The sequence below is a fragment of the Uloborus diversus genome, chromosome 1 (genome assembly GCF_026930045.1).
Source record: "Uloborus diversus isolate 005 chromosome 1, Udiv.v.3.1, whole genome shotgun sequence".
Taxonomy (NCBI): domain Eukaryota; kingdom Metazoa; phylum Arthropoda; class Arachnida; order Araneae; family Uloboridae; genus Uloborus; species Uloborus diversus.
In genome coordinates, this window is record NC_072731.1 from 134,044,693 (window position 1) to 134,071,706 (window position 27,014).

The 27,014-nt window shown below is 32.9% G+C and overlaps 1 protein-coding gene across 1 annotated transcript in view; it reads left to right on the forward strand.

Moving 5' to 3' along the window:
- Window positions 1–27,014, forward strand: part of LOC129235179 (sodium channel protein para-like) — a 72,241-nt gene that overhangs the window by 33,232 nt on the left and 11,995 nt on the right. The window contains exons 15-20 of the mRNA XM_054868877.1: window positions 1,512–1,685; window positions 5,631–5,753; window positions 6,089–6,224; window positions 7,011–7,303; window positions 7,496–7,672; window positions 22,179–22,301. Coding sequence (XP_054724852.1) covers window positions 1,512–1,685; window positions 5,631–5,753; window positions 6,089–6,224; window positions 7,011–7,303; window positions 7,496–7,672; window positions 22,179–22,301 — 1,026 coding nt within the window. The remainder of the gene's footprint in view (window positions 1–1,511; window positions 1,686–5,630; window positions 5,754–6,088; window positions 6,225–7,010; window positions 7,304–7,495; window positions 7,673–22,178; window positions 22,302–27,014) is intronic.

Below are 27,014 nucleotides of genomic sequence, written 5' to 3' on the forward strand. Positions count from 1 at the left end.
TACTTACTCTACAAAAAGCTGTATTCCCCCAAACATATTTTTACAGCTACAGTGCTATAAACATCAAGCAATCTTGTCAATAGCATACATTCATAACTCTATAGACCTTTAACTACTTGAAAATACCCCATTTTTTTTACCCTCGTGACATGGAACCATGTTGCTATCTCTTAAGCTTGCTACATTAACTACAAATCTGAAATTCAGGGTTTACAAAAATGAATTTTTATGAAAAATTAAACTAAGCCAAACCTACCTGCATTCATCATCAATAACCTGAGTTTTATTGTGTTTTAGAATAAAAACTCAATGCAATTTGGGTTTCTTTTTTCTTTATATTGAGTTTTTTCAAAAAACTTATAAATTGTAATCTCTGTCAAATTGCTTTATATAAATTGATTATTTTTAACTGAGGCATTAAATAAAACATAAATTTTACTGAAAATTTAACTACTTAATAGCTATTTATAACTAATAATTATATAATATGGACTACTCAATCATATTTAGTTTTCTTTCATGATATTAAAACACTCTATTCTTAATTAATGTAGAATAATTATTTTAATGTCATGCAAATATAAGAGATTCAATGAAAGAATACCTATGATCTGCTTTTGTATGAAAAAAATTATAAACATTGAGTTTTCTTTTTCTGACTGTTTTGGACAAATAGTCAGCATTAGCATACCTTGATGAAAAATAACTTGAAGAAGAAAAAACATTTTCTTGGTCAATGACTTAACTTATTATGAAGCAATAAGTAACAACGTGGAAAAAGATATCATCAAAACTTGAGGTTATGCAAGAATGTTTCTAGCATTGCCAAATTTGAATGCATCTGATAAGGTATCATTTAGTGTTTTAAAAAGAATAAAACACATTATTTTCACCAGACCTTCATAAGACCGCTTGGCAACATCATTATAAATTGAGAGATATTTTGAAGGGTATCAAGTAAGACAAGTCTATTAATGCATTTGTTTCCAAAGTTGGAAACAAATTCTTTAAGTGCTTAAGGGGCTGTCCGTAAATGATGTCAAACATTTTGACATATTTTGATCCTATTTCTCCCTTCTTCTTACTCTCTCCCCTTCTCTTTTCACGCTTTATTACATGAACATAGTGTTATATATTTTTTATCAACCAGGAGATGTAATGTCAGATTTTTTGTTATCTCCTCCACCCTTGTTACAAACACCCACATTTTCACTACCCCTCCCCCACCCTCCTCAAAGCATGACATCCTTTCTGGACAATCCCTATGTACAGAATATTGCTTTTCTTATTCAGTGATCAAATTCAGAGCATCCTAGAAAAGCTTTTTTTTTTTTTTTTTTTTTTTTTTTTTTTTTTTTTTGTGAGATCAATTGTTTTGATGAATCTTGTTAAATTGATCAATGTAAAAATCATCATAAAAACATTTCTGCTTAAATAAACCGACAGAGTTTTTTCTTGTAACTCTTAATCGATGATGATAAAATACCAAATTCTTTTCTATTGTTTTCCAGATAATTGATCGATCTCATGGATCAAAATATCCTCAAGTTCAAAAAGCAATAACAATCATGGATCCTTTCATTTTTATGTTATTTTTGATAGAAATGGTGTTGAAGTGGATGGCCTATGGTTTGCAAAAATTCTTTAGAAGTGATTTAGGGCGCTTCGAATTTACTATTTTATTGGTAAGTATTTAGCATGATATCTTTTTGTTCTGATCTTGTTTTCAAATACATTTAAAGTCATAATTTTGTTTTTTAGTGTCAACTTTAAAAACATGAACATTTGTTTAAATTTATCATTTATTTGTATTGCTGTAACATGTGAAGTTCAAATCTTTATAACAATGCAAATTTCTTCTAAATGTTTCTCTTCCTTTACAAATCCAAAGCGTGAGATATGACAAACCTGCTCCAAACTATTTTATATTCACTGAAAGATTCTATATAGTTGTGAACAGAAAACATAGACCGAACAAAGATAATTATTCAAAATACAAATAATAAACATTCTTTAAATTTTAAAATGCTGGTATAATTTAATTTCTTAACATTTAATAAAATAATTTAAAACCAATTAACACAGCTGCTTCAAACTGAACATATCAGCTGATACAGTCTCAAGTACAGAGTACCAGAACAGCATTACACCAGTAAGTGGAAAATTAAACATATCATTAAAAAATACAGAAAATGTACACAGTGAAGAGGCAGCTGAGATAAAATTTAGTGATTAACAAAGAGTATTAAATATCTCCAATGTCTTAAGTGATATTTAGTTTTAGGCAAATGCACTAGAAACCTTAGAAAATTTAAAGTGATATTGTTTTTTCTTCTGCATGAACAATTTGTACATTGCACATACAGTCAAACCCCACTAATGGGAATTCCTTTAATGTGAAGTTTTGCATAATGTGAAATAAATGCTATTCACTGTAAAATAAGGCTAAAAATTAGTGATAAATCAACTGTTTAAGATGAAGATGATTTGGATGAAATCCCGCTTAAGATGAAAAACAAATTTTATGTTCAAAAAGAAGTAATAGTAAGTAACAAATAATAATAATAAATAAATAAATAAATAAAAACAAAAGAAAAATAAATAAATAAAAAGAAAGAGAAAAATTACCCTTTTACATGAAATGTTCATTCTAACTTTTCAAGGTTGAAAGCTCTGCATTTCAATTGAGAAAACTATATCTCAAGGTAAACCAATGTCCAGCCATGTGCAATCAGTTTCTACCCTTCTACCGCAATGCAAATTTATTCTTCCACTCTGATAAATTTTGTCTGTAACTAGTTTATTAGACATAATATAAGTTTCTTACTTAAGATTTAAATGTAAATACTTGTGTGTGCATTTCTGTATAAATGCACCTTGGTTGTTACGTTTCCTGTGTCACCAAAAATGTTGCCTGTTTACTCAAAATCTGGACGAAGAGTTATCTTTATAACTCTTCGTCTTCTTCTTAAGCACTACAGCTGGTTGCTGGACAAGACTGTCTCAGTCAGTTTACACCTTCTTGACCTATCCGAAGCTATAATCTTCCGTTAGTTGACTCCCAAGTCCCTCAACCACTTTACTGTTCTATCCATCCACATTGTTCTGGGTCCTCCCTTTTCCTCTCTGGAGTTTCAAAAGCTATTTTTTAAACTTTACTTTCATTGTCATATCATAACACATATCCCAAACACCTAATTTTAGAAACCTTGATCACTTTGACTTTGTTGGGTTCTCTGTATTTTGATTGAAGATCATAGTCCGTCTGATACACTCAGGAACATTGAAAATAGCGCCCCAAGAAGGAAACATTGGATTGAAGTGAAATTTAATATACCGAATAACTTAGATTAGAATACACTTGATCCTAAAATCTAAACAATGAATAAAGTAAGGTTAAGAAATGAGATAAATACAGTGCTACTTCTATAGCACATTGGACCCCCTTTTGCTGCAGCACAAGCTGCAACACGGTTCGGCATTCTGATGTTGTCCTGAGGCAGATGGACCCACAAATTTTGAACAGCCACTTCTGAATCTTGCACAGAGTAGCACGGTGGCATCTGGCCTTTCAGCTGATCCCATACATGCTATATGGAGGACAAGTCAGGTGAGCAGACTGGCCGTGGAAGAGTCTGAAAAGGATCCAAGAAGTCTTGAGCAACTCTAGCTGTATGAGACTGAGCATTATCTTGCTGGAAAATTGCTCCTGGGAGACCATTTAGGAACAGTCCTACATTTGCTGCAGAATTCCATTAACATAATGCTGACCCGTTAAGGTTCCACATACCACAACTAGAGTGAACGGGCTATCGTAGGCTATAGCCCCAGACAATTATACCCGTGGTGTGGGCAGTGTGTTGTGCGTTAGAATGGGTGGAATAGTACCTTTATCCAGGGCGCCTCCACACCCGTACGTGGTTTTCATCTAATCCCAAAACGAACTGGGATTCATCACTGAACACCACCTTTTGCCAGCTAACATCCCATATTGCTATGGCTTCACACCATTGTAGACGGAGTTGCCTATGTTTTGGTGTTAAAGGGAGTACACGAAAAGGAAGCTTGGACTACAGATTCACTTCCGCTAGACGTCTAGAAATGATTTGGGGAGCTACGTCTACTTATATGGTGGAATGAGTTACTGTGGCAGCACTTGCACACATGAGCATTTGCAAGAGCACTTGCCAGACGATCCTTCTCAATCCTCTTTCCTCATTGTCTTCCTGGTCATTCCAGACCTGGTTTTTCGCACATAAGTACCATTTCGTGTCCACTGCCTCCCACAGCCAACACTGGCATGAAAATGCATGATCACCGGCATGAAAATTGCCAGCCGGCAATTTTCATGCCGGTGATCAAACCTCTCTCAAACTCGCTTAACTGTCAGAAACATTTTCTAACTCGCCTACCTGGCATCCTACACTCATTAAGGTTCTCCAACAGTCGGATGTAATCGTAACATTTATAAATCTTAAATTATGCACTGGTTTATTTCTTCTTCTTCAATGTTCCTAAGTATATATTCTCCAGATTCCGTTCCCATTTACTGATTCAAAGAGAAACCAGTGCTGGATGCAGGCCCAATATTTAGGGGGTCAGAAATGCTCCCCCCCCCCCCCCCCCGGGCTTTGAGAATTTAATGTATTTACATATAAGTGAGTGTGGTTTTAGTTTTATGGAAAATTTGCACTGAGTGACCTTTGACCCCCCCCCCCTCCACCCCTGGAAAACATCAAAATTACAGGCCTTGCCGGAACTAGGTGAATTCCAGGTCGTAACTGTTAAGGATAGCAAATTCACCTTGATGCTGTGTTTTTCTCGTGGAAATTTGATACAAAATTTAAAAAAAAAATATGGGTAAGGGTGGCAGTTTCAAGATTCATTCTGGCTCTGACAAAACATAGATCCAGTACTGAAGAGAAGAAATAGGTTTTATGAATTAAATTTTTTTATTGCATTTAATATTTCTGACATATTTTGTCTGTAAAAACACATCCGGTTTTAAGTTTAATCAAAAGAAAACTTCTGTAGAGTTAACAATTTTTATCTGTGTAACTCATATTAAAAAACCTAGAGATGTTTTGATGATGGATACAAGTTTTCAAATAGAAACTGATAAAAAGTATTAAATTATTTTTATACATGTACAAGAATGTCTGTAAGTATAAATATAAATAAAACAAAGTTCTTCTGATCTCACATCTTATGATGCAATGAGAGGCAAAGGGATGTAAGTGTACATTTTCAAGTTTTGAGTAAAACAACTTCAAAAATAACATCCAAGTCTTTCATGATTTTTTTTTTAAATCATGCTGTACAACAGCACCTACTAGGGTTACTAGTACTATCTCTTGCCCGAAGACAGAGGAGAGGTTCCCCTACTATTTGTAATAGTTATCTCCAAATTTTTAATTTTTCCTCTTGCATCCCTTTGCTTCTCACTGCCTCATATGTATTACCTTAACCATAAGCATTTTTATTTAATAATAATCCTGAGAAATTGTGTGACTCTACCTAATTGTATTATAACAAATGAGTAGATTAAAGTAATGATTTACAGCAGATTGCCTGCATGAAATAGTGGTAAAAATACCAAATTCAAACCTTCATTTTTTTATTTTTTCTAGATATATTTGATTGATTTGTTGTCTATCAAGTTTTTTGATGGTCAGAAAAATATTTTCAAAGCTCTGAGAGCATTTCGACTTTTAAGCCTAACCCCACTCCTTAAATCATATCAGGAAACAGTTGTAAGTACTTACTTCTTGAATGGTAAAGATTTTAATGTATATATGATGCTTTTTGAAAACATGTAATGCTTAAGTTTCTTCTTTACTTTTTTGTGTGCAATCAACATTTTGCTATAAGTGAAAATGCACCAAAATATGTTATGAATATATTTTTTAAAATAAATATATGTATTCTATTAATCACAAAATATTTGTTTTTGTAATGTAATGACTGTATTGCACTTTTTACTTTAAAAAAGTCTAATTCACCCTCATGTTAAATTTATAAAATCTTTGGTTGATTTTATGAAGTACTATAATTTTCTAGTTATCTTTTTCTTACAATTTTCTCTCAGCCCTTGCCCATGAAACGCACGAATTGCAATGATGATAGTGCTACTGCTTCAAGGGAAAGTCTCTTGCACTTACGAAGACTGGAGTGTAAACATTTTTTAAGTAGACATTGCAGTTATAAGCCATCTGGTTCTGGAGGTATATTTTTGCAATTATTACTAATTCAAAATTTTTTTATCCTAAAATTTAATTATAATTGAATACTGTATATCTAAGATTGTGCAGTGTAATTTTAAAAAATGTTACCTTCAAAACCGGATAAAGTATGAAATGTATCAGAATAATAATACAATTTTTCCGAATCACTTTCAGGAAATTAAAAGCTAAGGCACTTTAAAAATTGCTTATTGTAAATTCTTGTAAAATTCATTTTGTTTAGGAATTATTGCTCTGTTGTTCTCCTGCAGTTAAACAATCTATATTAAGTAAATAGAGATTAAGTTGTTTCTTTTAATAAATGTCGTGGGGGGGGGAGGTCTTATTTGTATAAACTAAATTATTGAGTCTCTGTTATTTGATTCCTCCCCCCCCCTTCTTAAATTCATATTAGGCTAGCAATAAAGAGCAGTTTATGTAGAGATCTGTGCTGTAGTAGTAAGAATAGCAAAAGGTATAGTTACTGTACATAAAATAAAATCTAAAATAGTATGCACTGAAAGGTTGAAGAAAATATGACTGGAAATTATATTACAATTTAACAAATGGAGTTTTTTTCTTTTTTCACTTTACTAATTTAATTTTGTTCCTGTAAGTAGAAAATTGCTTATTTTTTCTCTTCATTTATTTATTTGGCTAGGGAAGGCTACTTGTCTTGATTCTTTGAACCCCTGGAAATCATGTTTAATACTTTGCCTTATTTTCCTTCATTTCTATAGCAACCCCCACCACATTTCTTTTCACTTCACTTTTTTTTGTATTTTATAGAAATATTCCGAATGGATTGGAATGTTCAAGAAGTGCAATCTTCCAATCTGAGTGAGAGTAAAATGCGCCGAATGTCATTAACTCACAAAAAGAACTATCATGATTCAAACCTAGCTGCTGGTGCATCTGATTGTCTCCCAGAATTCTGCTACAATCTGTTTCCGTTTTGCAAACTTGACTGCAGATTTTCTCGCATTTTGAAAAAACTTCGGACAAAGATATTAATTTGTGTGAAGAGTAAATATTATCTGGCCCTTATTACCCTTATTATTATTGCAAGTTCTCTGAAACTGGTAATTTTCTTCTTTTTACTATTTTTTACTTATAAAGAATTTGTATTTCTTAAATTGACTAAGTGATTTTAATATTTTTATCCAAAAGATGAGGACTTTCTAGCAATGTTCTTTTTTATTATTGTTTAAATGATTTAATGATTATTTCATTTTTGTATCTATCTGCATACTGTAATATTTCTTTACTTGCAGGCTGTTGAATCAAATTTCTCGTCAAATAAGCCTCCTATTATTAAACTCATATCCAATTATGCAGATAAAATTTTTGCTTCGTTATTTCTGTTGGAAATGTTACTGAAAATGTTAGCATTTGGCATAAAGGGATACTTTTCTTCAATCTGTTGTGTTGCAGAACTTGTTATAGCATTAGTAAGTATTCAATGTTTATGAACTACTCATTTTTATTATAACTATACATTAGTTTTCTTGCACACTTATTTAATAGATCATTTATGAAGACCATTAAAGACAATAACAGTAAGTTTCATGTTCTTTCAAATGGAGAAACACATGCACACTTATAAAACTAAAATGCATATTTCTTAAAATTAATGGCTTAGTTTTGACTCCAAAATCATCTCAAAGTAGAACTAAGTACAATCTGCATTATGTAATGATTATAAAGTTTAGCTGAAATTGTTTTTGGTTGCAGCATTTTATTTGTTGATTTTTGAACTAACTGAGAAGTATTCTGCATTAACAAGGGTTCTAAAATATCATGATATTTTTTAAAATATCGAAAATATCCGATAGAATATTTGAAGCACCATTTATACGTTTCTCTTTTATAAGTTTTTATCATTAATACGTTTTTTAAATTGGTCCCTGTAGAGTTTAATACACCTTAACCTATACCTATTATATGTTTTTACTTTCTTCTATATCCAGGGCCGGATTTACAGATCTTACTCCCATGGGCCCGAACATTTTTGCCGCCCCTCCCCCCCCCCCCCCCCACTTGTTACTTCATTAAAAAAAACGGTAATTTTACTCAAGGGTAAAATGTTTCGATTTTTATAACTTTCTCTTCTGTTCGTTGCGTAGTGAATATAACAGAATATAAACAACCACGGAGAACCCTATTTTATAATACTAAATGTTCACTTTATCAAAGGTCAAAGTTGCAGTCGTTAATATGTAGTTATTGAACTCCGCTAGTAGTTGACAGAACATTTGACTTCTTGCCACATTTTTTTTTTTGAATAGTTAAACTTTTGTAAATTGTTAGAAAAGGAATTACTTTCTTTGACCCAGGAAACAGATGTTGTGAGTATGGAAACCCATTTTCTTAGAGAAATGAGCATAACACTATAGTAAAAACAAGTAATATATAAAAAAGCTTTTTTAAGGCAATTCCTACTTAGATCAACGTAGAAAAATAATGCATGTGCTCTATTAAGCACCATTTAAGCGTTAAATAGCTTAACTTTTTGATGGATCATTTTTCATTTCAATGGAGCTTTAGGTATTGTTTTAAGTCCCGCCTGGTTTAAAAATCAACCATTTAAGTTTATACTTCAACAACTTTGTTCCGGCAGTATTTAACATGCAGTTTGTTTTGATTTGTTTTATTTCATGAAACATTTTGAACTTGCACAGTGAAATGATGCATTCAACAATAAAAATGAATATTAATGAATTTACTATTGAAGGCTCACTTTAATATAGCATGAAATTAGTTTCATTAAAAAGTTCACAATGATTAGTTAATTAATTACTTTGATTATAGAATATTGCATTGTCATCGCATCTGAGGTCGTGTTCCAACCCAGAAAGAAATCTAATGACAGGAAGTGGGTGAAAATTGAGCTGCATGATTTAAACAAGATATATATAAACAATTGAATAACATACTGAAAGGCAACGCCAAGTAAACTATTTCTCATGAAAAGAAGATTTTATTGCTGAAAATATTACGTACTTTGTTACAGAAAGGTATGACAAGATTGGGATAAAATAAGGAATTGAAATAAATGACAAGTTGCGGGTATGCTTAAGAGTGTTTTTTTTTTTCTCTTACATTTTGCCGTGGATACAAATGGGTCTAGTTCATGAAAAAAAAACTAATTCTTATGGTGGTAGAACTCAAAAATTACTTTTATATAGCTATGATATCTTCATTAATTTTCCAATATGATTTATGTTTTTATATATTTCGAAATAAATTGTTACGCTATTACACTACTTTGAACAGATTCAGTCCCACTCGATTCATTATGGTCGTTTTAAAAACTAACAATGCTCATGCTAGTTGAATTCAATTAATATTTAGAGGAATTAAACAAAAAAAATCAACAATATTGAAACACTAATTTTTCTCAAATTTAAAATACCTTGAACTTCCAATTCGAACAACATTAAAACTAAAAGGATGATAGAGAAACTCAGAAACTGTGCTTTTGAATTTGCAACTAAATTACAACAAAAATAATTAAAATAAATAAAACTATTTTATTGCTGAATTTTTTTATTTATCATTTATCAAATTTAGCTATTTAATCATCAACACTCAACAAGAATTTTGAGTAAGAACGGCCTGAAGAACCGACGCTGACAATGAGTTTTTTGATGCGATGATTTTTTTCATCTTTAACTCGTCACATGAGCACAACTCAAATACTTATATCATATTATCAAGTTTTGGGCACATTAGTTTGAACGTATATTAAATGGCTTGATTAATGATAAAAAACATTCAGGATAGAAAAAAAACCTTAGAAATGAGTACGTTCCCATAAAACTATGATTTGATTTATATATACAAAAAAATCAGCAAATTCCTTAAGACAAAAGCACTTCAAATACTTAAATTCAAAGGAAATTCACTACTGGTGGGTGAATAGCAGTAAGAAATTAACATAATAAATAACATTATAGATATATAAACTTACAGTTGAAATTTTAAAAAAGGTGTTTGCACTTGATTATTAACATATTTAGAATACGAATAATAAGAGCTGTTTCATTAAAACCTCTTACGTCTTGCTTTACTATTGGCAAATGTATCAATAACCTCATTAAAGTCTAATTTAACAGTTAAGTCATTTTCAATAGCCAAAATCGATAAATGAACTAATTTTTGTTGGCCTACTGAAGATCTCAAATAATTTTTGATCCGGGAAAGTGTGGAGAAAGATCTTTCAGCTGCACAGTTATAGTTGCTGGTGTGCATAAAAACACTTTAAGGCAAATGCTTATGTTAGGATTAGGATATAAGTCTTGGAGATCTTTTGATTTTATAAATCGATACAGCTCTGACAGGGACATTTCTTCCGTACTATCCGGTTTTTCTTGGGGCAGGAGTCCCTTTAGATGAATACACTCGATCACCAATGACGAATATTCAATGTCAGCTGTATAAAACTTTTGCAGTGAGGCTGCTACTGCTGTTATTTCTTCCACATCTAAGTTACGTAGATTTGACAAAAATGCAAATCTATTTGAAAACTCTTTATATACACCAATTCTCTTATTCAACTCGGTCGAAAGCTTATCAGTTATTGTTGCATAATTTTCTTGCAGGCAACGGATCTAGTTTTCTTCTGTTTCCCCACCTTCTTCAAGTTCAGATGAATCTGATTCATCATAGAATTTCCTCCTCTTTCTCTGTCTCTTATTGCTTTCAAGACAATCACTGTCTATGCCAAGAATATTTCTAATCTCCTGTAATTTCTTCTGCGCATCAGTAATAAAAAAATATGAAGCATTTCTCAGCTCGTTCAGAAATTTTTCAAGGGAATTGTATAAGTTAACAACAGTGTACAGATTAATTCGATGGGACTGTATTTTTTCGCTTACAGAGTTGAATTCGTTTAGTACATTTCCCCAAAATGATGCCATGAATATTGTTTCAAGAGAAATGAGTTCTTTTAAAAGCCCTTTAGCTTTGCTCTTCGTAATTCCGTTCTCTTCTTGGCTATCGGTCATACTCTTTAGGCATTTTTTGCAACAGGCTGAAAACTTCTATTTAAGCTTTTGCAAGCATCTTCTCTTGCTGACCATCTGGTTGTGCTTAGAGTTTTAATTGTTAGGTTCTTCTCACCGGGTTTATAAAACGACTCAAGGAGGCTCCATCGATGGGTAGATGAAGAGAAAAAATTGTAGAGTGATTGCAGTAAGTCAAAAAAGTTTTTCGCAAGAGTACAACATTCTGCAGCATGGAATCCTACTAAATTGAGAGAATGGCCAGAGCAAGGAACATAAGATATCAATGGATTTATTTCTTTTAGCTTGGCTTGTAAGCCATTATATATTCCAGACATGTTGTATGCGTTATCAAATGATTGTCCACGACAGTTTTGAATGTCTAAATTATGTGTCTTCAAAAATTCGAAAACTGCTTCTGCAAGTTCTACACTTTTATGACCTTGGTTTTTCAAAAAACCAACAAATCTCTCTTCAGGGTATCCCATTTCATTGACATATCTTAAAATAAAAGACAACTGGTCATTATGTGTCACATCGGGTGTTGAATCAACTATAATTGAGAAATATTTCGATTCTTTCACTTCTTTTAAGATAGTTTCTAGAACTTTCTTACCCATTAAATCAATTAATTCATCACATACTGTTGATGAAAGGTAAGATGTATTTCCTTGACCAGGGTTACCGTACTTTTGAATGTGTGATTTTAAGAATGGGTCAAACTCTGCAATCAATTCAAGGCACATCATAAAGTTGCCATTACTGGTGGAACCAAACACTTCATCGTCTCCTCTGAAAGCTAGTCCTCGCGATGCCAGTTTTTTAATAACGACGACAACTCTATGAAGTACTTTCCCCCAATACTTCACTTCCTCTTCAATTTGCGTTTTTAACTGCCTGTCAATGGAACCTATATCAGCAGTTCTTTGCTTAAAGGTTAGGACACTGTCAAGATGTGTATGAGAGTTCTCATGCTCTTTAAGCCTTTGAAAACCATGCTTCCAATCATTAAAACCACCGTCAGTAAATTGAGTTGAAGTGGTGCAAAATAGTTTACACGGGCCACAAAATATAGATCCTTGGCTGGGCGAATAGATCAAGTAATCTCTATTTACTATTTCTCCGTTCGCAAGTTCTCGATTAAAGAGTGATTTTTTCAAAAACTTATTTTTTTCAGGGTACGATCTTTTTGATTGTTCAAAATTTCCATCCTTATTTTGATCAAACCCATTTTTCACGAAGAAGTCTCTGGTATCATCATTGACGGTCCAGAATATTGGATCATTACTGGGCTTGTCCGTTCCACTGGAGGTACTAGACTTCGTGGGATCAGGTTGAAAACGATCATTATCCTTCCCCTTAACATCATATGCAGCTTCTTTCTCTTCAGTAATTACTTTATGTCTTTCTTCTTCTACCTCTACGTTTTCTCCGTGTTCTATAGTTGAATTCGAGTTCAATTCGGAAGAAGGTTCCTCTGAACGTGGATTAGTTTAAAAAAAATTATCTATTTTTATGGTTTTATTTACAACTTCACTTAGCTTTTTCCTCTTTTCGTCTGCTTTTTTCTTATATCCTGCGCCACTGAGCCTTTTGCGTCCGTCCATCTTTTCAGATTTAAGCACAAATAGCCAATATAGTATCTGAATTCGGCCACTAAATGCACCAAGGTTTCTTTATTGAAATATTTGCACTGATTTAAGTATCCAAGTGTCACAGCTTTTGGTATCACACGAAAACAAAAGTAATAATTTTCAGCATAAACATTCACTGCAATTTAAAACAATACTTTTGTGAGGGAGAGCAAAATAACACGAGCTTACGGAATAAACGAAACTTGTGCACTGTAGTAGTACCATAGCACTACCTGAAGCCCATACGTCACATTCCATCGTTTAGCCTCAGGTATAAATTTGCCTTCGGAAACGGACCGACATCTGGACACCAGACCTCTCAGTTTCCTGTGCGAAATGTATGAACATACAAATTCCTCACCCCCAAAAAAACGGCGAATATTTAGGCCCGCATTTTGAGGAACCTTCTTGAAATGAACCTTCTCGGTCCGGCGTTTGGTGAGTTACGGTTACGACCGTTACGACCAGTAAAAAAAAAATCAGCAAAAGCGCAGCCGCCATTCGTCCGTTTCCTCTCCTTATCAAACGCCCTCAAGTTCCCGCTAAAAAATACCTCCCAGACAGACACCTTTAAGCTAATTAGAACCATGTGACTGATGTTACAATGGTGTATTCATATTCCCAGGACCTGAGCATGGAGTGAGGGAGGCAGTCAACCTTTAGCCGGTTCTCTTTTCTTTTCTTTTTTTTTTTTTTTGATAAAATTTTTAATTCAAACACATCGCCACTCTCTAGAATTTGCCGCCCTCCAGAATTTGCCGCCCTGGGCCCGGGCCCATGTGGCCCATGCTTAAATCCGGCCCTGTCTATATCTAATATATAGAAGAAAGTATTGGATTCGTGCAAATTTTCGAATTTCGAATTTTGACGGATTCGAACGTTTTGAGGTGTGCTGAGTCCATTTCGACCATTTTTGGAAAATGTCTGTCTGTGTGTGTGTGTGTGTGTGTGTATGTGTGTGTGTGTGTGTGTATGTGTGTCACGTCTGTGTGTGACCAGTTTTTTGTGGCCGCTCTACAACAAAAACTACCGCATGAAATCGAACGAAATTTAGTACACATATGTGCCCTTATATGAACTTGTGCCCATTAGTTTTTAGCGCGAAATCCTCCAAGGGGGGTGGAGCAATGGGACGTTTTTTGAGTTACGCGTGCTTGCTATTCCTCAGGAAGTAACTGGCGGAATCAAACAAAATTTGGTCCATATGTTGGTATTAACAGGAACAGGTGCTGATTCAATTTTGGTGTCAATAACTCAAACGGGGGTTGAGCTATAGAACGTTTTTTGTCGTCAATTGTGACTGCTGTATCTCAAGAAATAATGAACAGAATGAAAGAAAAATTTATCGGCAAGTAGCCCTTAGTGGGTATAAGAACTGATTTTATTTTTGTGTCAACAGCTAAAAAGGGGGTAACGCAATCACCCGTTCTTTTTTTCCATTTTGAGTGCCCTATCTCAAGAAGTAATGCTACGTTCTGGTTGAAATTTGGAATATATGTGAATCCATATGTAAACAGGCTTTGGTTCAATTTTGACGCCGATCGCTCCAAGAGGTGTTGATTTTTTTTTTTTTTTGCGAATAAAAATATTTTTATTAATGCAACAATAAGAAAGATAAATCGTAATAGATTGTTGTCTGCGTATTTCTCATGATTTTAATTGTATGGAAATGATAGGAAATATTATCTCAATGATTTAAAATTTTTAACTGTTGCCATCTTATGTTTGTTAACAAATAAAATATTTGTAATTAATTCAAGCAAGGCTTTTAAAATAACTTTCAATTTTCGCTCTTTGCTTTGCTTTTGCAATAATTCAGACATTGGGATAGTCGTCAAGTTTTTGCATGTATAATTTTGTTTTTGTTGGGAATATTGCTTCCTCGTCAAGCATGGGGAGGGATCAGAAAAAAAAAAGAAAAATATAGAAGAAAGTTTCGTGATGGCCACAACATACTAGTTTTCATTTGTACGCTTTTTCATACAGTCTCTTCAAAAACGTATAAATGGTGCTTCACTGTATATCGGATATTTTGATGTATATCCGATATTTTCATTTAACACAAACTCAAGTTTTCAAAATAGTAAATGCATCCTCCAATCACTCTTTATTTTCTTATATTATAATTACAATATGTAGACTTAAAATTAAGGTTCCTTTCATTATTTATATCTAATATTTTGTTTTACATTTCTATCAATTTTAAGTTAATTTAGCATTAACTGTTTTACTCTTTTTTTTTTTTTTTTGTTAGCTACTTTTACAGTTATATGATTCATCAGAAATAAATAATATGCATTAGTCGTTGCACTGTCATTAAGCCATTTTCTTATTTTCTGAGCAATGTTTACGATTTAGTTAAGCACTTTTAATATGAATTAAAATAGTTACATTACTAATAATTTTATGAGTATGAAATACAAGTAAAAAAGGAATATTATACTACTTTGTTATATTATTGATGTATTAATACATCATAAAAATATAGTACATAACTTTTTGGTTATTTTTAATAATAAATGAACAATACTACTATGATAAATATACTTCTTATATTGAAAGTACCGTATTTGAAAAAATAAGTATAAAAAATATCAAAATATCATGATATTTTCAAAATAAATATGAGATATATATTGTGATATATATCATGATATATATGAACTGATATATACAGACGAGTCCCGACAGAACGTGGGATGTGTTCCAAGACTCCTCGCGTAAGTTGAAAATTTGCGTTGTAGAAAAATATATGCATACAAATTTTTTAAAGCATACCAAATACTTTTAGGCCCTTCAAAACACCCCTCAAATTGCTCTAAAGCATTCCTTAACCATTACAGTTTCTTCCATAAAGAACTGAACTTTTACTGTATTTAAAAAATAAAAAACTGTTATTCAACATGAAATACTTAAGATGCACAAAATGAATGACCAATGGGAATAAAAGATATAAAATAAAACAACACAAAATGCACTGCATGCAGTAAAATTAAAATGATGTACAAAATAGTACTGTACAGTAGATACAGTAGCAATAGCTACGAGTTAAAAAATGAGGATACTAGTGATGATTCATGACCTAAGATCAGATTGTTATTCTTATCTAATACATTTTTAAATATGCTTCACCTTTTATTTAAAACGTTTCAATTTGTGACTACATCTCCTCTACCTGATCTTTTTATTAATCCACAATGCAAGAGCGCGCATAGCTTCCATTTTCATAATTTTTACTTTGCTAAACTGCTCTACAAACTTCAATATTGAAACTAAGTTCTAAACTTATATGTACATTTTTTTGTTTGGATTTTTAACTGTACATATGGAAAATTCACTCATACTTATTGTCGCGCTACCTTTGACGTTTTGTAATTGTTCAAGCATATCAAGAATCTTAGCCTTTTTAATTTTTTTTTTAACAGAAACTTTCTTTTTCTTCACATTTTCAAACTTTAGATGAAGGTGACACTAAGGTGCCATTATGGTTATTTGATGCACTAGACTAGTTTAGCGTGGGAACTTTGATTGTCAGTTATGCTCAAACGGACGTAATAACATTCACGAAATCAATATTTAGTAGCCAATAACGAAGCTGATACTTCCTTCTAAAAAAATTTATGTTGTGGGCTAAAAATTCGCGTTAGCTCTAAAATTTCTTTCTCGTGAAAAATACGCGTTATAGCCATTTTGCGTAAGTCGGATGGCGTTGTAGCGGGAGTCAACTGTATCGACAAACCCTGATATTAACTTTGATAAAAAGGGTTAAGAGATCAAGCAGTTTGTAATCTATAGTTGGGACAAGCTTAGCTGCTCAGCATTGCAATGCTGTGATTAGGATCTGCATAGCCTTCATAATGCTTCCAGGTTAGGTTTGTCCCAACTATAGTTGCACATTGCAATATGCATTGCATTACTGCATTGCAATATGCAGTACTTTAAAAGCTGTGCCATGTCACTCCAGAAAGACTATTTGCTTTGAAAGTGTGCCAAGCTCAAGGACGGATACAAGGGAGAGGCGATGAGTCGGGGATGAGATGCCCCTCCCTTGGGGGATTCTGCCCCGGCAATTTTTCTGAATTAAAGTCTTAAAATGCAAGTGTCGGTCCTTATTGAGGATGTTAAGAAAAGGAATAGGGTTTTCAAATTCCCCCCCCCCCCAACTCGTGAAACATTTCGGAATTTAAATTTCAAAAAGGCAATTAATTTAATACGATCTTTGGCGATGTTAGGAAAAGAAGTTTGGATGCTTAGCCTCGGGCATTTTGTAAAATATAAATCATAAAGACGTGATTTTAGACACCTTGTGTAGTTTTAGGGGAAAGAACGGGTTCAGTGACTATCCTTTGATAATTTTTCAAAACCGAAGTTTCAAAAAAAGCGCAGTGTTTGACGATCTTTGATGTTGGAGAGGGCGGGGGGGGGGGAAACATCCTTCCCTAAATCTTTATATTTAAGTTGTTTTAGATAAAAATTATTTGGCAACTCCCCCCCCCCCCATCACCGCAAACATTTATAACTCAGATATGCAATAAGAGGTTAGCTCAAAAATCCACTACCCCCTCCTTGGAAATTTTCTGGATCCGTCTTTGGACCAAGCCGCTACAATTTTCAGTCCTGTATCATTCTTTGATGCAATCTTTTCTTTTTGCTGTATGTTTTGCTTTTTACTTCCATAACAAACTTGCTGCATTTGACCATTGATCCCACCACCTTTATTTTCGTTGGGGCTACTCTGAGATTTGAGAATTTTTGGAGGGGAACAGAAACAAATTCTTTATGCAGCTTTGAGGTTAGTGCTGCTTTTAAATTATTCTTAGGCAGAAATCTTTGCCATTCCTGCAAAATTCACTCCCTTCTGCAGATCTCTGCAGCAAGCGAAATTTGTATTTTGCAATTTAAAAAAAGGCCATTTGTGAAACGAACAATTGCAACAAAAATTGTATGTAGGACCATAGGTACAAATAGATACAAATAGGTTCCATTTTGTGTCCTCTTCATAAAATTCTAAATAGAAAAAGTGACCTCTTCACAAAATTACATGTTTTCAAACTAGTCCTTTCACAAAATTTCATTTGTAAAAACAGCTCTTTCTAACTAGTAGTAAGCTGAGTCAACTCTACTGAAAAGAAGACATTAGTATTTTTTTTTTTTTAAATTAAATACTGCTTCCGAAATATTTAGAGCTGGAGAGATTTCATATTAGAATTGTGATTGCCAAAAATTCTCTTCTCATGATGTGACAAGATTTTTTTTCTTACAAAATAATGTATGGGATATTATCCAAATAAAGAGGGAAATACACAAAAATAGTTCTTTTTTACAAAAATTAAGGAAGTTCTAAAAAATATTTTTTTTTTCACAAAATGTAGACCTAAAAATAAAAACCTTAATGGATCCCTGGTGACAAAAATTGCTGTTTTTGTTACATTCTTCAGTTCTCTTGTACTTAAAAAGAGGTTCATTTCATATACTTAGTATTAAGTAAATTTGTATCTCAATATGATGACTTTTTTTTAACTTGTATGAGTATTATATTTTATGCTGCATTTTTATTTTTGCTTTATTAAAAAACTGAATGATTCTGCTTTCATAAGCAATACATTATTTCTCATAACAATTAATGCATGATCTTTCTTCTTTTATTTATTTTTATGGCTGTGTATGCATTTTGTTAGTGCTAATGAAATATGCTCTGCTATTTTTACTGTTTGATATTTTAATTTGTTTTCATATAATGTCCTATTGATCTAATGATTTGATTAAAATACTTTCTTTCCCCTCAGAATACTTTTTTTAGTTGCTAGAAATTTGCTTCAATATGAAATTTAATATGAATTACATATTAAAATTGACTCTTGATATTAGGAAGCAATACTTTTTGTCTATGCACTTGCATTATCAAAAAATAAAAACATAATCTTTGTAAAAGCTAATGAATTCTATAAAAGGACTAATGAAAGCTATGCATAAAATTTCAACTTTAATGAGACTGCATCTGCCCCCATCTTGCTTATGACTATTCCAAATTGAAGATCCCATAGCAAGGGTGAAACTGTAGTCTCTAGATGTTGTAGACAGGCTGTCTGTGTTTACTGGTAAAACATTAATGTACAGAAGAATGATGCATTAACCAAAACATATATTTTCATTGAATTTTCTAGTTAATCTATTTGTTGTATTAGAAAAGTTATGTAACATATATTTTGATTTTTATGTGTCAATGATTATGAAACAAGTACACAAATATTTTAAATTTGCAATGCATTTATGCTAACTCCTTTGTATGAAGTTAGTTCCTAATGAGCAAGAATTTTGTATACACCTAATCATCTTATTCAAGATGTATCATCATACTTTATTATTATATCAAAAGCCTAAAAAAATGATTAAAAACCCCAACTTATAACTTATTAGTTGATGAAGAAGGTGAGCTGACAGTTTTTTAATTGGCAGTAAGTTTTTTTAAATATTCGATCGGGTCTACATTACCAACAGTAGTGCCTCTTACCACTAAAATATTCTTCAATTTTGGTGCAAACGCATACAGTGGTGCCGACTCCATGGGGCCTGAGCCCCCCAATAATTCAAGAAAATTATTATTTATATTATGCTTTCTAAACTCACAAATTTTTCTTTTAGTTTCCTTGCTTGAAGAGAGTTACAGTGTAAAATACATTCAATAATGAGTATAACAAATAATTATTAAGCAGGTTAACTAAAAACGAGTTATGTGAATAATGATAGTGTTACGGTGCTGCAAGCACATGTAGAATTTGTCCCAGTGCGTGAACCTACGGGTCAAGTCTGTCGCCGGTGGCCAGCGCTGCTGCGCACTCATCAAAGTGTTGCTGATCTGGAAAAAATATGTATTAGGGTTTGATTTATATATTAAATGGGAGGCGCGATAGTTTTGAATACTTTTGGGAATTGTGTTTAACAGAAAAACCTTCACAAAGTGATGATCCTTCGCTTCCTTGGAATCGACGTATTAAAGAAGTATGAAAACAATGAAGCCAGCTCACTGCACACTTTCAAAATCCCAAAGGAGTACCACAATGCACTTTACATTGAGGTTTGTGAAATGATGCCCTCTTACATTATGGTGTGGTTTACATCAGCTGGACTCACACAGGTCATTGCTGTTGAACAAAAGTGCTTGCTTTTGTGAAACAAATTTTGAAAAATCAACTGAGTTTTTTTAAATGACTTAGACATTGAGAGACTGCGTTTACACTAGAGTATGTAAGCCGATATCACTGATGCAAAAACAACTGGTCTTAAAAAGCATGCGTAAATTAAATTACCGTTTTACGAAAATACCGTGCGTGTTTGCATTTTTTTTTTCCAAAGTCTTCCATGCAAGTCAAGTGCCCAACCTTATATCAATGCCTAGCTACGGCACTGCTCGGATAAAATAGAACAAAAAAATGTCTTACTATGAAAAGTGACATGATCTCGTTGAACCAGAAAATTTGTATACCAATTTTTAGATTGTTTTACTTTGAAAACGCCATGACACATACTGTTTGTTTGTTTAAATTATACACACCAGCAAATATGTAAATTGGCATTTTCAAGGTACTAAAATCTGACACTTATTTTTTTGGTGAGGGGGGGGGGGTCCGTGAGATTACATCACCCTAAACCCCGGTGATGTCTGGCCCCTCCAATAATTTTTGCAAGTCGGCGCCCCTGAACGCATACAATTTGCAGGGTCTCAAAAATACTTCATTTTGTGCTGAGATGGCTGTTACAGTATGCTATTATGCTCCCAATTATCCGCAACCTTTCACACGTTCAAAAAAAAAAAAAAAAAAAAAAATCCAGCAATAATTACCTGAATAAAGACAGCTGCACTCATTTAAACTTAACAAGTGCCAAAATCTATTTCTAGACAGCCCTATTTCTTTCTTCCAATTTTGCTTCCAGTGACATCAAATTTTTCATGGTCACCAAAAGCTGTCTACTTGAAACCTAATTTTTAGATCTACCCTAGTTACTGTTTTAAATCTACACTACTTACTGATTTCTAGATCTACTAGACTTAGGATAATTGAGTAACCAGACTAGTTTTGTTCCAAACTTCCCCTCCCCTATACATTTTTGGTTTAATTGTTTCAGTTAATCTGTTTGTACCATTTGCTATAATTATGTATTTGCAATAATGAGTGATCCTTTTATATAAGTTTTACATACATTTTTTTATACAATGTTATCAATTTAGCTATAGTTTAAAGTATGCGAGTGTTATTGATCTTTCTAAAGCTATTGCATACACTAGTATTGTTTTTTACTTACTTTGTGGATGTAGATTATCTGCAAATATGATTATCTGTGGTTATTGTGCTATCCTGCGGATAATCAGGAGTTTACTGTATATCTAGCTAATTTAATGCAATTCTTAATCACCCTCCTCCCTTCCACAAATATACTAATTTACTTTCATCAAGACTGTTACATAGATATCTTATTTGCTTGATTTTAAAATGTCTACAATAAGTTTGTTTAATAACTTTTACAAATCATCATAGGATATTTTATTATTTTGTTCACTTGCTAGTCTTCTATTATTATTTGCTTATTACTCACATTTTTGTTTCCAGTTAATATGTTATAATTTTGTGTTTCTCTTTTCTGTATCAATCTTTTTTTTTAAATCCAAGTATTGCAGCATAGAAATATGTGCTATATAAGCATTAAATATGATGACTTATTTTACCTACATCCGCTGTATAAGACAAGCCGAGGCATCAGCTTAAGGTCAGCCAGTTGGATCAAATTTTTCATTGTTACGGAGCTAGGATTACCAGAGCAAAGTTTCAGGACATTGCCAAACTTCGCCAAGTCGATCAAAGTTGCACAATTTATCTGTCCTTATTGTTACAGATTTTTGTAACAAATAACTCGCCAGAAAAGACAACCACTGAAACATGCACTCCGATCTAAAACGGCTTATCTTCAGCTGATTTTTTTAGGCTCGTCTATGTAATGGCCTTAGTTTTACCTTATGCATATAGTGCATACTACACTATAATAATTACTTTAGTTTATAATTACATGTGCATATGTTTTGCTTGTTTAAGTTTGCTTTCAAAATATTACAGCCTTTCTTTATTTTCTTGTTAGACTTTTATTTTTGCATGAAGCTGTTTGGCAACATTAAGTTAAATGCTTTGCAAACTTTTATTCAGAAAGGTAAATTTTGAAATTGTTTAAATTTTGAAATTGTTTTGGGGATATTTTTATACAATCATCTTAATAATTTCTTTTCTTCTCCCCCTTCCCTTTCTTTTACCTTCCTCCCTTTTTGATAGACTTCTACAGCTTATGTTGTACTAAATGAACTGGCTATAGCAAATTACCCTGTCTTGAAAATTGTGAGAGTTTTTCGACTGCTACACCTGTGCAAACTTTTGAAGTTTAATAGGCAATCTGAGGTATTTTTCTACTTCACTGTCTTAATTTTATGTACTATGATTTTTGAACATTACTATCTTTTGTTTTTGCAACAATGAAAGTTGCAAAATCATTGGTCTTATTTTTCTTCAAAATTTAATATAATTTTTCTTTATGAAAAATTATTTGAATAATGATGTGATAATATTCACTTTAAAAAAATATATTATTTATGCATAATTTCACATGTGTTTATCTTTTCAATGAATATAACAATGTATTTTGTAAATACTGCATATCGAGCTATAAATCTGAGGAAAAAAAATATTTTGTTTGAATATATCTAGTGATGTAAAATACCCGGGTATTTATTTTCAGGGGTAAATACCCAGGGTATATACCCGGGTAAATACCCAAAGTGGGTATTTACCCGGGTATTTATTTCAAAAAATTATATTCAACTAAAATACTTTTCTGTATGTATTCTACTATGTATGTATATAACCAACCATATACAAAACAATTTTTGCCCAAAAATTCTTTTTGATCACATATTTAAAGAAGTATTGTGTTAAACAACTTAGCAACCTAATATGATATTCACATTAAATGTGTTGGATATGCCTAATCAATGTTGATAGCCAAATTTCAGATATAAAAAGCCATCCTACAAAAAGTTAAAACCTTAACGGGGGTTACGAAAAAAAAGCAAACATCAATTTTTTAAGGTCCTAGTCTTTTATAACCCAGTAATATGTCCCTGCACGACATCAAAAGGTAACAAAATGTCGCTCAATATATTATTACTATTTATTTACTTATCTCTTTTGCAGAAATTTCCTCCAAACCTCTATATATATATATATATATATAATAGACACGCACACACACATAATATACAGACACATTTAAAATTCAAAAATAGAAAGGAACAAACCAAAGATGTTCTGAAGAATGGACCTTGCGAACTAAGTGGCTGGTCTATCCCGTGATAACGTATCAATCTTTAGTTCGCTTATTTCATTTTGATATTTTGACTTTCACTTTTTATTGTATTTCAAGTATATGTATTGAGTGGGAGAAAAAAATAGAGACCTTCAAGCTGTTTTACAATGTTTTAATTTAAAGAACAAAATAATTTAATAATAAAAATAAATGCAGTACAACATAAATGTTAGCATAAAAATACTTAATCAATCCTTTTTCAATAAAATGTGTTTGAAGATGTTTAAATTTTTTTTTATTAATTCTAAAGGAAAGAAACTGTTGAGGTTTGTTTCAAAATGATAAAGAACTGATAATGGGAAAGAGAAAAATTAAAGATAGCTACACTTGCAGCAGGATGGAATTTTGATACTGTCTCAAAACTCCTGTGTTAACTAATGGAATAAGTCTTAAAATAAAATTCCAAAATAGTATTTTAAAATGAAGAAAATTTGAGCCTAAAATAGTTCATTCTAAATTCTGACATTTTTTTTTGATAATATTTCATTAAGCCTTTAATTAAAAAAATTATAATATATAAATTTTTATAGTTTTAATCTTTCATTTTACTGTTTATGTTTAAAAAAGAAAATTTTCATCTTTTGATACCACCTAAATATTTTTGGCAAAACGCGCAACTACTAGAGGTCTTACTCAGCCTTCAATTACCCAAAATAATATTAACTTTCCCACCCTACATCACTAATTGCGTGCATTAAAAATAGTTTGAATAAATTTTCATCACGAAGTACCGAGGAGAAAATGCAAATGAGCAAGGCAACAGAAAATAATATCTTGATTTTCCTTTTGCTTATTAATGTGAAAACTGTTTCTATATTTGTCTTGTTATCACTTGAACAGCAATAAAATAAATAACATCATAGTCTTAATAACTCCTCAGTTTTTTCTTCCAAACAGCCATGCTTCCTTTTTTTATTTTTTATTTTGGATATGACTAATTTAGATTGATTTTAAAATCCTGAAGTTCATCATTGAATTGCTTATACATCTTCAATTATGACATTGAAAAGAAAGATTCTTTGGTTCACGATAGGTTTCTTTCACAATTTCATCAAGTCTTTCAATAAAAAATATTATAAACTGTGTAATACATATGTATGTATCATTACATATGTATATTGTGTTTCCAATTATTTCATATTTAGATTTAAAAAAAAAAATCCCATTTACTTTTTGCAATTTTTGTAAAATACCCAGCTTTTGGGTATTTACCCAGGCCTTAGGTAAATACCCAAAAAATATTTACCTACCCACTGGGTATTTACCCGATCCACATCACTAAATATATCTCCCTTCTTCAGAATTCACAATTTGAAAGTAGAAATTCATTTCAAACTTCTTTCAAGTTTTTGAACTGGAAGAAAGGAAATGTTGCAAGTTACAACACTATAATGTTTGCTCTCTAACAGCTCTGTTTTTTATATTCTTATCCACATGTTTTTTTTTTTTTTTTTTTGCTTATCTATTAAAAAAATTGACTTAATTTATGCTGCTGAACATCAAAAACACTATGAAGAACAAATACCATTCAAAACTTGTAAAATCTGGCTTGGGACTGCAAGGCATTAAGGGTTGCAGATTGTTGATAAGTAATATCATTAGTATTAAGGACAAGGAAAATTGGAGGTAAGGGTGCAGTGAATAGGCTTTTCCATTGCCACCCTCTAGATCAGTGGTGACCGAACCTTTTCTGCTCATGGTCTACACCTCATATTAAAATCATTCTCAAGGGCCAGAATGTAACGCATATAAAATTTCAAAACATTCATTTCTAAATAGCATTGGAATATATACTTTAGGAAAGAAAATCACAAACCAAAAATTTTTTGCTATCATTACTATATGCTTATTTTATTAAATGCATGGTTTTCAGAAACCAATTTTTGAACATTTGGTTCCAAATTTGTAACATTCTCACTATTTGTGCTTTTCGATTTGTAACATTGAACAAAACAGCGGGCCATGCCTATTAGTGATGGGCATAATCAAGTTCTCATAATTGAATCACTCGATTATCACAACTCGAGTTCTCGATTAACGTATCTCGAGTTCTCGATTAATGTATCTCGAATTCTCGATTAACGTATCTCGAATTTTTGATTGACGTATCTCAAGTTCTCGATTATCAGATCTTGAGTTCTCGATTATCACATCTCGAGTTCTCAATTATCACCTCTCGAGTTTTCGTTATCCCTTCCCGAGTTCTCGAACGATGAACTGCTCGAGTTCTCATTATCCCTTCCCAAGTTCTTGAGCAATGACTACTCGAGTACTCGATTATCACTTTCCGAGTTCTCGAGCGATGGACTGCTCGAGTTCTCGCTTTGTGAACATCTTGGGATGTTGATTTCTCGAGGAATGGAATGCTCCAGTTCTCGCTTTGTGAACTTCTCGAGATGTTGATTTCTCAAGATGTCAATCACTCGAGCAGTGTACTTCTCGATCGATTTGATAATCAAATGAACCTCCCAATAGTTGACTTCTGAAGGGATTCAGTTACCGGGGCAGATCTGTCATTTACTGGGTCAGAGGCACGGGTGCCCAGCTAGGTGGGGGAAGGGGTCGTGGCGCAGGCTGCGGCATTGAAACTTTTAGGGGGGTTGTTTTGATGGGTATTTCTTGCTTTTTTGGTTAAGCTCTTGTTTTGGGGCGGTCTTTGCTAAATTTAGGAGGGGGGTTGGGCTTTTGCTCTTAGGGGATGTGCACCCCTGTCACAGGGCTGGCTTTGAAAAATTAATGTTTTAACATATAAATGGGCATGGTTTTTATTGTTTTCAGAAAAAAATTGTACAGGGAAAGGAAGTCGTGGTGCTCTTGAGGGGGGGGGGGTTCGTTTTTAAGAGGTGCGCTAGTACACGTGAGGAATGGATAGGACCCCTGTTGTTTAAATGATTTTATGATGAAAGATTTGCCTCTCGAATATTTGTTGTAGAAGTTTGTGTGTTGTTCTTGCATTCGAATAGTGTTGTAATTAATTTCATGTATGCTGCGAATGCCTGTTGTCAAATGATTCTTTGGGATGAATTGGTAGCCCAATGATATGTTTTTGGGAGAAAGGTGTCAACGAATGAACACATGGACGGGTCTATGGGTGACATGGGTTGTGTGTCCCAGTGGTGGAAGCAAAGGTGGGGGATGCTAATAAGGTTCTAACTTGAGGGGCATTAAAACTAAAATTATATTTCATGTTAAAAGGGGGAATACTTTAGTTAAAACCTGAGGGGACCTCTTCCCCCTTATGTCCACCTTCGACTACACCATTGGGTACAGAAACCCGAGACACGTGTCTGCAGTAATCTGTATATTTATGCTACAAAAGTTGGGGTTATTTCCTGTTACTTCTCGGCACAAAGGTATTTTTTTATTTCTTAATGAAGCAAGCAGTCTAGTTCTCGTGTAATTCATTTGTAGGGGGTGACAACCAGAAGAGCGGGATGGGAGTTAAGACAAAAATTGCAATTTTCATGAGATTTTGTCTCTTTTCAGGGTAGCGCTCTTGATGGAGAACTCCATACATGCAGGCGCGTGCACAGGGCAAGGGGAAGAAAAGGGCACCTGTTTGCCCTGGCCCGAGCCTAAAGAAGGCCAGAGTTTTTTAAAATGAGAGGTGAAATATATTAGGGACGTAGGGGTAAACAATATGGAGGGGCCCCGTCAAAGTCATTTGTGACAAGCCACGAAATTTCTGTGCACGCCCCTGCATATGTGGTGCATCATCGCTTTTGGAATTGATGGATTTTTAATGGTTT